Source organism: Vombatus ursinus, unplaced genomic scaffold, assembly GCF_900497805.2.
Source record: "Vombatus ursinus unplaced genomic scaffold, bare-nosed wombat genome assembly UNPS02011700.1, whole genome shotgun sequence".
NCBI lineage: Eukaryota > Metazoa > Chordata > Mammalia > Diprotodontia > Vombatidae > Vombatus > Vombatus ursinus.
The window spans coordinates 3,178,817-3,197,621 of record NW_020951478.1 but is presented as its reverse complement, the minus strand read 5'-3'; the positions used below and the strand labels follow the sequence as shown (position 1 = coordinate 3,197,621).

At 36.7% G+C, this 18,805-nt stretch overlaps 1 protein-coding gene across 1 annotated transcript in view; it reads right to left on the bottom strand.

Moving 5' to 3' along the window:
- Window positions 1-1,029: 1,029 nt before the first annotated feature.
- Window positions 1,030-18,805, bottom strand: part of FREM2 (FRAS1 related extracellular matrix protein 2) — a 201,395-nt gene continuing 183,619 nt past the window's right edge. Inside the window, exons 17-24 of the mRNA XM_027856928.1 lie at window positions 12,459-12,651; window positions 10,509-10,613; window positions 7,499-7,626; window positions 7,064-7,198; window positions 4,304-4,430; window positions 2,374-2,561; window positions 1,937-2,083; window positions 1,030-1,542 (exon numbers count right to left, since the gene is read on the bottom strand). Coding sequence (XP_027712729.1) covers window positions 1,030-1,542; window positions 1,937-2,083; window positions 2,374-2,561; window positions 4,304-4,430; window positions 7,064-7,198; window positions 7,499-7,626; window positions 10,509-10,613; window positions 12,459-12,651 — 1,536 coding nt within the window. The remainder of the gene's footprint in view (window positions 1,543-1,936; window positions 2,084-2,373; window positions 2,562-4,303; window positions 4,431-7,063; window positions 7,199-7,498; window positions 7,627-10,508; window positions 10,614-12,458; window positions 12,652-18,805) is intronic.

Sequence of the window (18,805 nt, the reverse complement as noted above, 5' to 3'; positions counted from 1 at the left end):
TTGGCCTTATTCCAGGAGATAAGAAGCTGTCATTCTCTATAGTACTTTCAAGAGACATCACTATATTAATAAATATAACTTCTTCCAATGCAGTAAGTACTGCTCCTTTACACCCATTTTCTATAAGGTCCTAACTACCTACAAAATATAGGACTTGGAGTTGCAGGTGTTTTCTAGGCTCAATTCTTTCAGAAACCTGTCTTGTGTATGAGTTTCAACCTTACATCTTCTCCAGATGACCAACACACTACCAAGCCCATGTCCTTTCCCATATCTGTTGATATTGTCAACAAGTATAATTTACTATATAGTAGTTCTACAACCCATTATATACCAGGACGGATTTGTCCCATTTCCATAAAAATGTGCTCTCTTCTAGACAGACCATATTCTTTGGTTCGATATAAATTTAAATAAGCAAACAAAACAATGTGGGTCAGGGGAGGGTGAGAATCAGATCAAATACTACTGAAAGATCTCTTCTCTTTCCTTCTCCCACATAGTTTAAGAAACCCAAAACTTGTGGATTAAGAGATAGCCCTCATCATGGTTCTGTGCTGTCTTCATTTCTTAGAAAACTTGTCATGTTAAACAATGTGCTTCCCATTCTGCCAGATTAATGATAAAGAAGTTTCTACTAACAAACTGTATATCCTGAATAAACAACATGAAAATTGCACCTTTGAAGTTGATACACTGTGAAAATGAGAAAGAACAGGCTTCCTCTTCTATTGTTCATAAGATCTACTAGCACCTTTGGATAATTTCTTCTTCACAGTTTTGAGAAATTGCTATGGTGAAATGTCATTCCATCTCAGTGTTGTCCTTTCAGTGGCTGGTACTGCTGTGAAGACATGGGGCTGAGCTTTTGGCAGAATGAGAGACTGGGTTTGAAGTGTTCATGTGTTTGTAGAAAGAGAAGAAAGAGTTCAAATCAGAGTCTGTGAGTATGCCTAAAGACTCCAGAATTGTCCGTTCACAGTATTACACCCTGGGTTCCTTTCTGAAGTTGAATTGCAGCACCTGAGATCAAACCTCTGAGCTGTCGCTAACGTACCTATTCTGGGGCATCATCGGTTCAGTGCTCCCTGATCCCGCTGGGGCTTCCTTCTTTTTGGAGCTCTGTTTCCTCTTTAGCAGCAGTACAGTAATTGCAATTAGACAGATGGTAAGCAAGCCAGTGGCCACACCTGTGATAACTGTGATGAGGTTTACTTCGGAGTTGCTGCTGTTCAACTCCCTGGGAAAAACTCCATCCAGAGGAACTTCCCTTTGGGGGACCTGCCTCTTATTGGTGCGGTCCAGAGCTATGTGCTGGATGTTTGTTCCTCTGTTGTTTTCAGCCCCAATTTCCTTGGCAAATTGGGGAGCATTTCTGGCCTCTCTTTTCTTTCTGCTCTGTGTGGATGTCCTAAGTATCCCAGGGCTTGATAGAGAGTGGTACTGGAACTCTGTGCTCCTTTTACCAATACCTCGGTTAGTATTATCTTTTGATCTGACTGTATAGATTGTATGTATGTACCATTCCCTGCCAAGGGAGACCTGGAAAACAAACAAAAAATTGTTATCAGACAAGCTATTTGGTCAGTCTTGCTAACTGGGTCCTAGGAAGTCAATAGAGGTGGTTTTAAAGAATGCTAATTTTACTTAGTTTGTTGTATTCATTCATTCATTCAACTGATATTTGAGCACTTATTTATGAATCAATCAACAAGCATTTATTAAGCACCTCTACGTTTCATGCATTGTGGATAGGAATAAAAGCTGAACCTGTAATTAAATTGGTAGAGGGAATTTCCAAGTGAAAAATCTTCCTCTGCCAATGCAGGTTGCCATCTTTTCTGCGATTTATAGTTTTAGAGAGTTGCCTGTGGCATTTAGAGGTTGAATAACTTTCCTAAGATCCCCAGATCTCAAAGACTAACTCTTTACTCACCTGAAATAGTGGTGTTGAGTCAACTTTAAATCCATCAGATCCAGGCTGCTTAACTAAGAGAACTGCTTCAGGATCATCTGCAGCAAGTTTGGCATTGAACAGGACATTTCCAAAGCTAGTGGCTTGGGTCTCTGGTTGAGCTTTGTCCTAAATGATAAAGAAAATTATTGGCTGCTGAACATAACACCACACTTTGTAAGCCAAGGTTACAACTAACTTCCCTCCTTCCTACCTTCCTTCCTTCCCTCTTTCCTACCTACCTTCTCTCTTTTTCTTTCTCCCCCTTCCATCCCTCTCCCTCCTCCCTTCCTCTTGTAAATAAAGAGCAAAACAAATTTTCTTCCATGTGACTAAGCTCAAGAAGGCTAGATGGTTTTAGTAAGATTGAACTCAACCAATTGGAAACCTATTCAATGCCTTAAACCATGGGGACTTACCACAATTTTAAATCTATACAGGAGAGAAGGGGAGTCTGCTAAGCAACCATATTCAGCATTACTTGGACTATATTTAGGTACATATCCATCAGCTCCAGTACATAGGAACACTTTCTCAATGCTGCAGTAGAAGGAATCACCCAGGTTCTGCACAGGATCCACCATGACTCGACCATAAATGATATCACCTGGAAGAAGAGACAGGTTGGACTATCCCTGTTAAGCTCCTGTGAGAGAGGCAAAGGAGTCACTTTCTTGGCACAAAGCAGTCTCTGGCCTGTTTCTAGGTGTATAGAAGGTCCCTTGATGGTTGTCCAAAGGTCTGGTCTATTTCAAGACTCCTCTAGGAAAACATGCTCTGTGTCATGTCCATCTGAGCAGGCCAATGTTGCTCTTTCAATGTGGTTAATACTAGGTCAAAGGCAGGTGTCCCCCTCATAGCTTGGCCCCTCATTTGATATCAGAAGCGTCCCATTATAATTTAGTTCATTTTACATAAATAAACTTTAAATAGAGCAGAATAACACACTATGAATTAATATTTGAAAACTAAAGAGTTTTTAAAGAGGCCAATTAGGTTTCTTTTTTACCTTTAAAAATAGCCTGAAAGCAAAACCTAAAACTATTTCTGAAGCACCTGCCAGTTTAAGATGACATAAAAAATGAAAAAAATGTTCTAGATAAAACTCACAATAAGTGTTTCAAAAGATCACTCAAATCTACAGAGAAGCAACATTTAAAATAACGACAAAATGTTTGATATAGTTGGGAGTTAAGCTACCAAGATGTGTACACAAATATAGCTAAGGATTTGTGATTGTTAGTAGGGAAATCTGAGGAAACTAAGACAGGTAATTAAGATATGACTTGTAAAGTATCACAGTCTCAGATTTGGAAATAGAACCCAGAACTTCCTGGCTCCAAGTCTAGTATTCTCTTTACTAGACCATAGCACCATGATGTATGTTAGACACATAAAGTCAACTATAAAACATTTTTTGCACAAATAACAATAAAAATAATTATATAGAGATATTCAATAAATACTTCCAATTTTAATCTATATGCTTAATGCTATAATGATTAAAACACCAATCACACATATGTCTATCACACAGATATCTCTCCAGATCTACTCACACTTTTTTTCCTTTCTAGAGCTATATAGGGAGTTCTAGGTGAGGAAAAAGAAAAACAAAAGAGGAAGGAAGTATTGTCATATTGCAATTATCCTCTAAAGCAGAAATTATCAAAACTATCTGATAATGGATACAAAAATAGAAAAATGGATTAGTGGAATAGGTTGAACAATAACTTCATCATTTGTGATGCTGAGAGGCAAAATAATTGACCCAGAGTTCCAAAGCCTGCATATACTGAGAAGGGGACTTCACCTCAAGTCTCCTGATTCCCAAGGTTTGCACACATCTAGCCATTAAATCACACTGCCTCTCAATAATGTTGTTAGTAATAACAAAAATATATTTTAGATGTGGAAAAATATTATGAAAACCAGATTCATATGTATACTACTGTTTTAAAGACAATATACATATCTTTTAGAATAATCTTTTAGGGGTTTTTTGTTGGTTTCATCTTACAAGTTCAACTTTCTTATTTTCTTTTCCTATGCTTGTATATACATTGAATCCCTGTAATTCTTATGGAAATTAAAATAAAAATACATATATGCATACATGTATGTTAAAGATCATCAGGTAAGGGTACTTTTCCCATAGCTAGAGTTAGCAATGTCCAATAGAAAATGCCCAATTCCAATGGCCATATGAAAATGAATTTTAAAAATTATTTTTAAAAGTCCTCCAAAGAGACTTGGTTTATTCTATATAAAAATAACTACAAAAGTAACAGTCTTATAGACATACTTGGATAGCAGCTGGACCAGACCCCTTTCTACATGTAAACATACCTTCTGTAAATGCAACATCACTCTCCTGCCCAAATCCCATTGATCCATCAGACAACCAGAGACTCTTCTTGGATAGGAGGAACATTTGTGTGTTCAAGCTAAACTCTGCTGCCACAGGGTCACTGACCTAAAAACCAATCACAAACACTCTTTAACATATTCCCCTTGAACATCATGAAGATGCCAAAATAAAACACTGTTTTCTCATATGCCCAAGAGAATGCAGCTTTCAATATTGTCTGCATGCTGTGGATAACCTCACTGTAATTTAGTGTCAGTCATTTAGCTGTTGATTTACTATGTTGATACTATGCCAGGAGCTGTGATTATGTCTGCCCTTTTTGGACCTATTAGATCAATATAACAATGTGATTTCATTGTCCTCCACTGATCAGTGTCCTCCACTGATACTGACCATAAACTGATACTGACCACAAACCATCTGTTATGGGCCATGATGCTTTGAAACAAACTTGGTACAGCTTAAATTAATTTCCCACCAGATGGGTTGGTTGGAAACCCAAGTGTAGGACCTTGGGCTACGTAGGTAACAACTGCCTTATGCACTGGCTTGGGGGCTTCACAGAACCCATGGAACTCCTATAGGTTACTTTTACCTTGGGAATCACAGAGAATGTCTTAGGAGATATTGTAGAAGAAAGCTGAGAAAAGCTATGTAAGCTTTTTTCTTTGCTTAGGAAAAGTGAACAGAATTCATTACTTAGGAGAATAGTCTTAGATAATTGTTGCCTGAAATTCAGAGAAGTTAAATCACAGGTCTTCAAAACTATAACAACTTATCTCTTACTTCCTTTGTGTAAGATTCAGGAAAGCACTAAAATGATGGGTCAAACTGTCTGTGAGGGGAAAAAAAAGCAAAAATACTACCAGTCCAGATCCTTTCCACTTATTTGTCTTATGGAATGTATGTGGTTAGCTTACTATTAGCCCACACTCAATATTACTCATTGAACTCTGTTCCCCTCCAAATCTGTTTTATGAAGAGCAATGTTAAATAGCTTGGACCAGTATTAAAGTGTAAGGTTTTAAATTCTCCTTAAATATCAAGGGGAAAAAAAACACAGTAGAGACATACAAATATACCTCAGGGAGTTATCCCCAAGGCTGCCTAGAGAATTCTACTGAGTCCAATTCAGGGAAGACAAAGTCCTTAAGATGTCATTGCTTTATGTAGTGAACTTGGCTTATTTAAAGAATTGCTCCTAGGTGCATCCTGCAGTTTAAGCAATAAGGACAGCATGAAGAATTGGAGAGAATACTAAATTCTGAGTGAGAAATCCTGGGTTCAAGTCCCAGTTTTGCTACTAAATCCCATGACATCATGAAGATTTTGCTTTTCTCGTCTGCAAAATGAGATGGAACTAAGGGTCCCCCCAGCTCTAAATCTTATGAAGTACCCACAAGCAATCCCCAACAGATCCCTCAGACTGGCATCTCAGTCGAAAATGGGGCAATAAGCCTTTATTAAGCGCTCAGGATGTGACAGGCACTGTGCTAAGTGTTAGAGGTACAAAAAAGGTAAAAAAAAAAACCCAACAAAAATAGTCCCATTTCTCAAGAAACTTAAATTTGAATGGAGTATGTATATATATATATATACACACACACATACATATGTATGTGTATATATGTATACATATATATATGTCTAGGTAATACAAGATATATACAGAATATAGGAATAAAATCTGAAATAGGAAGGTATTAGCAGCTGAATGGACCAAGTAGGGTCTCCCGCAGAAGGTGGGATTTGAGCGGTGAGAGTTGGAGTGTCTTGTTCAAGGAACTCCAAGTAAACTAGAGTAGCTAAATTTGTAGTATCTTTGAAGGGGAATAAGTCATAATAAGTCTGGAAAGGTAGGAAGGAGACAGATTTTGAAGAGTTTTCAAAGTCCAACAAGGGAGTTAATATTTTATCTTGGAGGTGGGAGGGAGACACTGAAGAATTGCTTTGGTAGCTGAGTGGAGAATAAATTGGAGTGAGGAGAGATATGGTAAGGAAGCCAGTTAGAAGATAGGCTATTGTAGCAGTTCAGGTGAGAGGTGGTTTGAACTAAAGTTGTATATGTATGAGTGAAGAGAAGAGGAAATACATGAAATATGTGAAGGAAGATTTGGTAATCAATTGGATATGTAGAGTGAGTGGGAATAAAGAGATGAGAGTAAGGATTGTAGGCTTGGGTGACTGGAAGGATGGTAGTGCTCTTAATAGTGATAGGATTGTTTGGAAGATTTGGGGGAAAATGATGAACAGTTTATAGGACATTACATGTATTTCAATTTTTAGTATAATTCTAACTTGTTTATAGGCTAATTTTTAGGTCCTTTTATTTTTTTTCAGGTCTTGACTTATGAGTTTGTGCCAACTCATCTGTGTGCTATGCTAAGTACCATACTTAACTTATTTATGACATGGAAAATATGACTGGATATATCAACACTTTGTCTATAATAAGTATTACTGCATATTCAATAATACAGAACCTCAGAATCTCATCTTAATTTGAATAATGTTTTATTATTGTAACATGTTTAGAAGATATTTAATTTTAACTATAAGTTAAATACAAATGGATGTAATTTCAACTGTGAATACCATTTTCATGGGAAAAATAATGCTATAATTATTTTTTTAGTGTCGGACACTTGACATGGAATACATTGGTTAAAGGTGACCTCCATTATCGTGAAAACCTTCCATAAAGCAACACAACAAAGAAATAATTCTCTAAGAGTTACCTGCTGAAATCGGATGTCTAGGTCAAATGTGATTGGCTCTCTGGGGTTACAAATCACTGGTGAGCTGTATTCCTGATGGGGAGAGGTTGTGCATGCTATCAGTTTCACAGTATAGGTTCCTGAGTAGTCTCTGACCTGGAAAAGGAAAAGAGAAAATATGTCCATTCAGCTAAAAAGCTGAGGAAGAGTAAGGGAGGAGCCTTTAACCTTTTTAGTATCACGAACACTGCCGGCAGGCTGATGAAGCCAATGGACCCCTTCATAGAATAACACTTTAAATGTGCAAAATAAAAATATGAAAGACTGTAAAGGGAAGGAATTATATTGAAGTGCATTTCTAAAAAATGTTTTTAAAAGTTCACGGATATCTAGTCAATACCCACTGATTTCCAGCCACCAATGAAAGAAAATAAAGGTAGATCCTTTATCAATTACCGAGAAGTCAGAAACAAAGCTCCATTGTTGGACTGGCTGATTATATGTTGGCTCACTCCTCATGAGGCGGAGAGAAAAAGTCAGGCCAGGATGATCAGCTGAGATGATCATAGAGCTTGTGGAAGATGCTACAAAGACAACAACGACAACAACAACAACAACGATATCAACAAGAATAGTGATTATAATACCTTGCATTTATAAAGCACTTCATTTTTAAAGTACATTTTTATATACATTGTTTCCTTTGTTGCATACAACTCTCTGTAGCAGACAGGCAAAGGAGGAAATTAAATCAGAGAAATTAATTTGTGTAAGTTAAAATGGGCTACAGGTTGCAGGACCGGAACAAGACAACCAATCTTTTTGTTTTTTTCATGATTGTTTCACTATATTGTACTGTACACTCAATACAGTGTGATACGGTGGAAAGTACATTAGGTTTGAAGACAGAAGACATAGTTTGAATTCTGGCTCTGCCTCTTTGTGTGATCCTGGGTCTTTTCACCCCTCTAGGTCTCAAATTCCTCACTATAAAATGAGGGCTTTGGACAAGAAGATCACTAAAGCCCCTTCTAATTGTGAGATGGTTCATTGAAATACTGTTTAGCATCTCTTTTCTAGTGAGTTAGAGGTTATACGCATTTCTAGTGCACAGATGCTATGAGTTGGACTTAATATAACCAGTTACAGTCAGCACAGCTGGGCAAGTCTAATTTAAGTACAGAATCTATTTTTAAAGACTCATATGAGGCTATGTTATACTAAGAGTAACTTTAAAACATTTTAGCTTAGTAAATTATGTCAGAAAGTCCCTGTTTTTCAATAGATTGTAAAGACTAATGAAATAAAATTATTTTGATTGGTTCTTTACTTCTTGTAATTTGATTTCTTTAAAGATACAATGAGAAACCCTCATTATCTGAATGGCTGGTTCATTCTCTGTTGTCAGAACACATTCAGGAAAAGGGAAGAAGAGTGTGGATGAGGTTCTTATCCCCTGGAGGCCTGCCAGATATATGCACACTTTGGAGTGGTGGGAATTGGTATAGTAAAATAAAAAGTTAAATATTTTTAGGAAAAGATCTTAATAAAAAAAACCAATTTCTTTAAATAAGGATTTTTTTCAGCATTTGGAGCATTGTTGACTTTTTTTTTTACAGTTAGTTTGTAGTTTAGGACGGGTATCTCACAGAGTAGCACTGCGGGTGAGATCCTCTACATAATATCTATAAAACACTGTTAGAAAAAGCAGTTCTTCATCTTGAGGAAGAAGTTGAAATTCCGTTGTTTCTCTTAAAATTCTATATTTTTGTAATACATTTTTTCCTTTGGTATATCAATCAATCATTTCCTAATTATAGTCCCCCCCCAACTTTTCCATAAAAAATTAAGCAAAACTATTTAATATAGCCATTGTTGTTGAAGGGACACATAACTTCCCACTATTTCTTACTAGAAAGGAAATTTGTTTTGATCTCAGTCATTTGAAACCCACATTAACCTTCCTAATTTCTTTGATTTTGTGGACATTTAATTTGTCACCTTCATTTACATCATTTTCATTACTGCCTATATTGTTCTTTTGATTCTAGTTTCCAATGAGATTTAATTCTATTCAACTCAATTTAATAAATATGTTAGTACCTACTGTCTGCAGAACAAAATGCTAGGCACTGGGGAGCTAGAATTACTATCATAATACTTAGTGATACAAACAGAATGTATGGCTACTTTTTATTGTTTCTATATAAGAAAATATTATTAATAATAAGAATATTTTACTGATAGCACCTTTGTACTCTCCTACAATTTCAAAGAAATAAACAAAAGCAAAGGAAGTGTTTACCCTTGCAGCAGCTAAGTGGCACAGTAGATAGAGTGCTGGGCTTGAAGTCAGGAAAATCTGAGCTCAAATCCAGCCTGAGACACTAGCTGTGTGATCCTGGGCAAATCATTTAACTTTGCCTCAGTTTGCTTAACAATAAAATGGGGATAAAAATACACCTACCTTGCAGGGCTGTTGTGAGGATCAAATGAGATAATTGTAAAGTGCTTAGGACAATGCCTTGGTACATAGTAGGCACTATATAAATGCTTATTCCCTACTTTTTCTCCTCCCACATTGGATAGAGAATGGGCTTTAAAGACAGGAAGATCTGTGTTCAAGTCCTGTCTCTGGTGTATATTGACTGAATAGCTTGAAGCAAGTTATTTAACTTCTGAATGCACTAGGCGACCTTTAAGACAAAATTACAGAGAAGGTGGTGACTTGGATTGTGGAAGGAGTTTCCTCATTTGAGCATCAGGGGTGGGGAACCTTTGGCCTTGAGGCCACATGTGGCCTTCTAGGTCCTTGGGTGCAGCCTTTCAATTGAATCCAAGCTTTACAGAAGACATCCTTTTCTGAAGTGGATTTGTTCTGTGAGGTTTGGATTCAGTCAAAGGGCCACACTGGAGGACTTAGAAGGCCTTGAGGCTACAGGTTCCCCACCCTACCTATGCCAATGAAATCATAGGTACAGTCTCTATCTCTAGATAAAAGCTATGTATTATAGATCATATCAGTGGTTATGAAATGTTTTTGCTCATTGTTCAGTATTATTTTTGCTAAAAGAGTCATGACAGACTCAACATTTTAGCTGGTAACACTAACTCAAATGGGAAGACTCAGGAGTCTTGGGTGTGTATATGTTCATGCAATTGAAAGTGTAAGTTTCATACAATTAGTGCGAGAAGTGCTCAGACTAACAATATTGCAACAATAAATGCTATAGAACTTGGCAAGAGTAGTGTGCCATGGCATGTCCTTTGAGAAGCACTGGATTATAAGAATATAATCCAGGATGTCAATGAACAACATTCAATCTTTTTATAGAAAGCTGACCATGTGATACATTTTAAAAGTAAGATTTCTGTCAATGGTCAAATGCACTGAAAAATTTGAGAACAAAAGAAACTCATTCTTGTCTTATTGGGAGATGATAGGAACAGGAAAACAAGCTCTTACCAGGATGGGACAACACAAACAAACCGTGGAATCGAGCTTCTGTCTTGAAGTTTACAACCAAACGCCCTTCCTCGCTGATGCGCATGCTGGTCGGATAAAGGGAACCTACCAGACAAGAGACCAAATAACATTGAAAAAATATAAAGGAACAAGAGATCCAAGTCAATTTTTAAGAGCAATCCAATTTTTAAGAATAATAGTTCAAGTATTTTAAAAATTATTTCACATTGTTAAACTTTCTTGGTGCTTTCATCAGAGAAATCAGAGAAGAATTCTACAGGCATGAGTTAATGGCAGCAGCATTTGGCTTTCTCCCTATCCCTGGAGTAAAAGAAGATGTCTAGGAATTAGAAGAAGTAAAACTGGTGAAAGTGGATTCAATCATTGCAAACTCTGCAAACCAAGCAGAACCACGAGGAATCTTATGCCTTATGAAAGTTCTCCTGGAGCTTTAGCCTACAGAAATGAAGTTGGCAGCTGAAAACCATGACAATCTCAGAATTAGGGAGTTTGAATTAGGTGAAGGCTTGAAAGGTATCTGCATTCTGCAGATTCTACTAAATTCACAGGTTTGCAGAAAACAATTGTTTCAGGAAATTTAGCAATTTGACGGTGTTGGCTTTAGCTACAAGAAGGATGTGACGCCCTTATGCTGGAGACCAGAAGCATAAAAAGTACCACCAGGAGTCATTTAAAATACGTGGTTTTTTTTAAGCAAAAGGAAAAAAAAACAGTTTGAAGATGGTCTGTGATTAATTTTTCAATAATATCATGACATTTGACAGCTCTTAACGAAACTATAATCCAGTTAAGACCATGAGTTTACACTTGAAATGTCTTGGCAATTCTCTTTTGCTTTCACCATTTTTTAAAAAGGTTGCTATGGGCATTGTGCCACAAATGGGTATGTAACTAGGATAACACTGTATTCTTGAAAGTAAATAGTACCCTGTCTGATTAATGGAACTAATTAACTGCATATTTCTGGACTTTGAATCATGACTCTGGAATGGGGATGGATCTAGGGTCATGAGATAATATGCAGAAAGTTCTTTGCAAACCTTAACATGTTATATAAAGATCACTGCCTAGGAAAAGTGAAAACATGTGAAACATAGCCCTATACTAACATGTCACCATAGTTACAGAAAGTTCTTTGCAAACCTTAACATATTATATAATGATTATTGCCTAGGAAAAGTGAAAACATGAAATATATCCCTATATTGGCACTTGTTACCATAGTTCTCCAGTGTTCAAACTAACAACCATCTCACAGTGACAGTTTAGTATATGTTTCTATTGTATAGTGATTTTCAGAAATAAAAACCTATGCAACTTTTCTGATGAGGTAACTCTTACTAGAGGTATCTCTTCCTTTTCAGGAACTGAAATTGGCTCTTGGGTTATCTTGACTGAGTCATGGGGCTATTTCTCAATATACAAATTATTTTGTTTGGCAGAATGTTTTCCCAGTTATGTTATAAAATTTATATATTGTAATATTTCTGAGTCTTAAATGATACAACTTTCAATGTACTTAAATTATGAGAGTAAAGTCGAGTGTTTTTCCATGGAAACTGATGCTATTTAAAAAGACTAATTAAATACATTGAAATTTGTTTCCAAATTTCTGGGAACTTAGAACTGGGGGGAAAATCCTTAGGCTATATATCTCTAGGTCGTCCATGGTCCCCAAGGAGTCCTAGGATAGATTCCAGAGGGTCTGTGAAATAATATGTTTAAAAAAATACATCTTTATTTTCATTAACTTCTAACTGAAATTGAGCATTACCTTCAATTATTTAAAAAAAATGATTCTGAGGAATCCATAGGCTTTACCAGACTGTCAAAGGGGTGCTTTTTTCATATGTATATTTATGAATGTTAAAGAAACAATCTATATTTACAAATATTGAATAGAAATTGAATTGAAATCCCAGGACCTACCTTGGAGCTCTGCTTCTGGTGGGCTGCCAATTCCATCATTCCACAAGATGGCAGTGTCATACACAAAAGTTAGTCGCAGCTCAGACTTCAGGTCAAAATGCTGCCATCCTCCCACCCCAACAGGGGAATGGAAAACATAGGAGACGTAGAGCGGAACTCGCAGTGTGACATAGGACTGCACTAGATTCAGGACCTAAAAAGGAATGATGTAATTGTATTCATCAATTGTATTTAAACCCAAACATTATTGCATCTAAACCTATGCCTGGGCATAGGTCAATTTACTTCATAGAGTGAACTTTCTTCTTTTTATTTCATTTAATATCATTGGGTAGAGGAATCACTGAAATTGCAACATTTTAACTACATTTTTTGTTCTATACCATTCAATTCTGGGTCAGTTAAAGACCTGTTAATAGAACTGTTTTCATATGGAGCAAAGAATTTTTAGTCTGAAATCTGAGTTCACAACTATACAAAACTAACAGTTCCATTATTTGGACCAATATCTGTCTCCTAGCTGCCCACCCCATTTTTAAAACGCAATCTGGGTTACATGGTAGACAATGAGGCAAAGAAGGAAACATTTCATACCTGTCTATATAAGCCTGCATGGGATGCCCCAAAAGTGGCAAGAGTGTTGAGGAACACTGGTAACTGAGTAGTTTATTTGGATATTATGCCTATTTCCCTGAAGTGTTAAAAGCATAGTTGAGATAACTCTAAAGATTTGAGTGTGTGTGTGTGTGTGTGTGAGAGAGAGAAAGAGAGAGAGAGAGGAGTTATTTCTATACTATAGTTCCATTATGAGATATGCTTATAATATCATAGACTGTAGAACAGAACAGACTTTGTAGATAATCTCATGCTAGTCCAAACCCTCATTTTACAGAGTGGGAACCTGGAACTCATAGAAATGAAGGGATTTGCTTCAGGTCACACACCTAACAAACAGCAGAACCAGGATTCACACCCACGTGTTTTGATTCCACATTTTTTTTTCTTCCACAGAACACTTACTGCCATCTCAGGTAAGGCTCCCAATGCCACAGGTCCAAATGGCTTTGCTAAATAATACTCTTCAGTTCAATTTAAGTCCCTTTTTAAAAATCTCATTTTATTGCTCTCTTTTATTTTATAGCATCTCCATTTTAAAACACATGTATGTATATGTATTCATGTGTGTGTATATGCACCCCCTTCCCTCGTAGCAAATCAACTCTTATGAAAAAAGATTTTTTTTAAAGAAAGAAGAAAAGCAGTTCAGAAAACCAACCAACACTTAAACCCCACCTGACAGTATAAGCAATGTTCCCTACCTGCAGTCCCCTCCATCTGCAAAGAAGGAAGAGAGGCACATTATTTCACCTCTTTCCTGTGGTCAAGTTCAGTGATTATAATTACAATATTCATTTTCAAAAATGTTTTCTTCCTTCCTTCCTTCCTTCCTTCCTTCCTTCCTTCCTTCCTTCCTTCCTTCCTTCCTTTTCTTCCTTTTTTCTTTCTTCTCTCTCTCTCTTCCTCTCTCCTTCATTCCTTTTTTCATTATTTCTTTTTTTCTTTTTGTTTGTAATTGTTTCTCAATAAAGTTCCAACAGTTTTATAGCCCATGGGAAAATATGCTTAACATGAATGTACATATAGAGCTTATATCAGATTGTATGCTGTCTGGGGGTGGGGAGGAGAAAGAAGTGGGAGGGGAAGAAAATTTAAAGCTCAAACTCTTATGGAAGTGAATGATGAAAACTAACAATAAATACATTAATTAAAAAATAAAGTTCCAACAGCACCACTTTTCCAAGCCCCAAATGGTTCTCTAACGGTAGATTTTTCTTATGTAAGCTATCAAAATCTACTTTCTGTATTGCTAGACACAGCCTGTTTGTAATTGGATTACTCCCAAATGTACAGACACCCTGCTTTCAATGGTTAATAGCTACCCAGAAGGAGGTTCCTTGCTCTATGAACTTTCCGATTTAGGGCACAAACTTCCACCTCTCTTTCTCTGTCCCCCCAAGAGAAAAGTAATCCTTTCCAGGTCCAGGATCTTAAGGACTGAGATGCAACATTCCGTCTCTTAACTCCAAAAATTTTCACTGGCTGTTTCCTATGCTTAAAACTCTTTTACTCCTTAACTCCACCTTCTGGATTCTCTGGCTTCCTTCATGTTTCAGCTGAAGGCACACCTTCAGGAAGAAGCCTTTTTTACATTTCTCTTTAACCTTGATGTCTTCTCCCTCAGATTAGCCCATTTTATGCTGTCTATATCTTGTTTGTATATTATTATTTGCCTATCATCTCCCCCCCATTAGAATGTAAACTATTAGAAGAAGAAGACCATATTTTTGCCTTTCTTTCCAGATTACACAGTGCCTGGCACATAGTAAGCACTTAAGATACTAGTTGAATGGCTGGCCAACATATTTTGTTCTGGGAAGACCAAGACTTGTTTCTACTGCTTCTGGAAGGTAGGCACAGGGATGGTGACAGCCTTGGATTTTTTTTTTTATTTTGCCAGTTCAACATCTAGTATAATACCTTGCCCATATTAAGCACATAGTCATTGAGATGAATTGAACTGGGCAGCAGTCAAGCCAACATGGCCAGGCACACTGTTGGAACTACTCCAGTCATTTATATGGGATGAGCCTGGCCTATATGCTACCCCATATGTGTTGTCTCCCTTCTTTCTGTCTTGAAGCTTTACCCTCCTATTAGTGTTTCCTCCCTTAATTAGAATGTGTGTTACATGAGAGCAGGTATTACCTTATTTTTTTTCTGGCTGGATTCCCTGTGTTTAACACGGTGCTTAAAATGATTTTTCATTCACTCATCAATTCAATACATACATACATGTCTGATAAATAACCAAGTTACTAACCCCTGCAGTTCCTACAGTCGCTCACCAGCTTTTGCTCTAGGCCTACACTGTTATTGTCGAGTAATTTCAGTTGTGTCTGACTCTCTGTAACCCCATTTGGGGGTTTCTTGGCAAAGATACTGGAGTGGTTTGTCATTTCCTTCTTCACTAGGTCTATGCAGATGAGAGGAAAGGAGTAAATTCTCCATAGCATTACCTGGAAAGTATCTCAGCTCCTCAGGTCCCTCTGATTCAAGAGCTCTTCCTAGACCTTCCATTTAAGGAGACTGCCCAGGCTAGCCTTTTCCATCCTGGCCAGCCAGGTACCTTTCTCCCCACCCCTACTCTTCTTAGCTTTCTTTTATGTGCTATCTTCCCATGTTAGAGTGTAAGCTCCTTGAGTGTGAGGCAGTTTTTCTTTTTGCTTGTATTTGTATCCTCAGCACTTAGAGCAATGCCTAGCAGATGGTAAATGCTTATTAAATGTTTGTTGGTTGACTGATTGACTATCAAAGTCCTACAACTTTTAATACAGGCATTTCTGAGGAAATAGGGAATTTCCATAAGTTATTTGTAAGTTGCTTTACAATAGGAGTTCTTAACCTGGGGTGCACTAACTTCTAGATTTTAGAGGGAAATTGGATAGGAGAAAATACATCTTTTTTTTCCCAGTGTAATTGGTTTCCTACATTATACTATTTGTTTCATTTTATGTACTAAAAAGCATTCTTCTGGGAAGGGGCCCATAGGCTTCACCAGACTGCCAAAAGGGTCCATGTCATAAAAAAGGTTAAGAACTCCTGTTTTTATAGAAAAGGGGTATTGAACAGCATGCTTCCCTGAAGTATAAGGGTTGGGGTAAAGAAGAATCAATTTGTGGGAGTTATAATTGGGTATCTAAGTATTAGTTACTTAACACTGACTTTAAGTTGACAGGCTATTTTGGTAATCTACATAGCAACAAAAAAATATCTTACCTAGGAATCTCTTCATATTGCAGAACAAATCTATTAACAACCGTATTTATGTATCTTTTTTAAGTTTCAAAAACTTTCCTATACATGGTCTCATTTAAGCCTTACAACTGTCCTGTGAGGTAGGTAGGACAGGTTAGCTATCATCCTCATTTTATGAGAAAACTATTGTGCCAAAAATTTAAGTTGTTTGCCCCAGGTCACATAGAAAGCAAGAGGCTAACTCAGGATGAGTACTCAGATCTTCTGATTCTCAGGCCAGTGTTTCACCTGTTAGACCACAAATGATTTTACTGAAACATTTTGTTGAGGGGTTGGGGGAAGTGAGGGGATGTGATTTAAGAAAGATTTATTTTCAGTGTGAAGAAATGACTATCCATCACCAAATACCCTGATGTATTTCAATCACTCAGATTAACTTTCATTTCTTTGGATTGCTTGCAAGGCTGGTAAGAAAGAAATTAAATAGTTCAGATGAGTAAGTAATAACCTGAAAGCAGTGAGTTCACATCACTGCTCGGGCTGACACACTCTGATGAGACAATGCCTCCAAATCAAATTCTTATAGTCCTTCATTACTGAAATAAGTTTGGCCTTGGAAGACGATCAAACACATGGGGGAAAATGACTGCTCAGAAAACTAAATAGTAATTGTTTGTGTGTGATGCTGGTTGAGTGACATTATCAATAACTTGTACTATCAGAATCGAATTAAAGAAGACCTTATGGCCTTTAAGAAATTGTTGGCCCCAAATGAGATGCAGTTTATTAGGGACAAATACATCCATTATTGAACTGGCAACAGACACTTATGGACTGAGCAACTTTAATTGCCACCTCTACAATAATTTCCCCCCTTTTCATGAAATTTCAGTCATAGAATCACCAAACAAATAAATATATGTTAAAGAGGAAGATCAATTACCAAGCTATTTGATTCCTAGCCAATTAGTATTTTCAGTCACTTGCTGAAATCCATAAAAGTAATCTGAGAAAATATGTTAAGAGGCATAAGTCATTAATGCAATTTAGTAACTGATCTTTTAATAGCCTTTTGTTACTACAGGAAAAGTGATTAATCCATATGTTATGGTCAATTCAGATTGATATTTTTCTATGTGAATTTAATACGTCCCAATTTTTGTTTAAAAATGTTCAGAACTCTCCCTTGTAGCTCATCGATCTTATACTGTGTAAAATGGAGAAAACGAGGGAAGGGCAGTATAGTTTAATAGAAATAATTCTAAATTTCAGGGTCAAGAAAACTGCCTTTTAGCCCTACCTTCATTTCTAAGACTTTGATAAAAGTCTTAAAATTTATTCATTTATTCCATAAGTATTTCTACAATGCCTGTTATGGCCAAAGTACTGTGCTGTGCAAGGGAGGTACAAAGACAAAATAAAAACCAGTTTCTGTCCTTAAGGAGCGTACCTTCTCTTGGGGGCATGTGACACTTAAAAAGATAAGGAAGCGGAAAAATAATTCCAGGAGGAAGAAAAAAACTGACAGTTAGTAGTAGCAGGAAAGGAATGCTTAGTTTAAGGAGTAGGAAACATCACTATATCTCTTCTCTGGTCCCAACAAATGGGTATAATTCCTGTCTTCTTTCCTTCCCATGTTCACTGAGTGGATAAAATTAAACAACAGAAAATGAAATTGTTATAGAAATTTAAGTGGTTATTGCTTCAATCCATCAGCTTTGCCAGACTGCTGTGAAAGAATAACTGGGAAACAATTTAAATAAAATGCTTACTAAATATAACAGTAAATAAAATTATGTAATATTTGTTACCAGAGGATTCATTAAAATTAAACCTTTATGGCTTAGCCATAAAACAGAAAAATCAACTTAAAAAGAAATAATGTCAATGAAGCTATAACTGAGACAGATTTTACCCTTAAAACAACCTGAGTTTAACCCTTGGTACTTTTGCTTTGTCTCTATTTATCCTGTATCTAGCTTGCTTTGTTTTTATTTTTTGCTTATTGTCTCTTCTATTAGGTTGTAAGCTAGGGACTAGGGAAGGGACTGTCTTTTGCCTCTTTTCATATCCCCCACTCTTAGAACAGTGCCTGGTACATAGTAGGCACTTGATAATGTATATTGGTTGTTTTATTGATTGAATTATCAATGGACTTCTTTAAATGGACAGGGGAATGAATTTGTTCCTCCTGTTTTCTATGCTGTGGCATAGACAAGTTCCTGGTTATTCATATTTTACTTAGTCTAGTGATTTCTGGGGACAGAAGACAGATAGAACAAAGACTATGATAGCAGCAGCTGTGCCAAAAGATGGAGCTGCAGCAGAATAGGTGCATCTTATAGCTGCACTTAAAATTCTCAAGCACACCAAGAAACATATTTTCAGATGCACTCATTCATTAACTTGGACACAGAGCAGACATTCATTTACTCCATTTCTTATAAACAATAGACATTTAGAAGAATAGTCTTAATTCCTTATAGTACTGACATATTTTAAAGTTATTTGGTACTGAGGATGAGCAACAC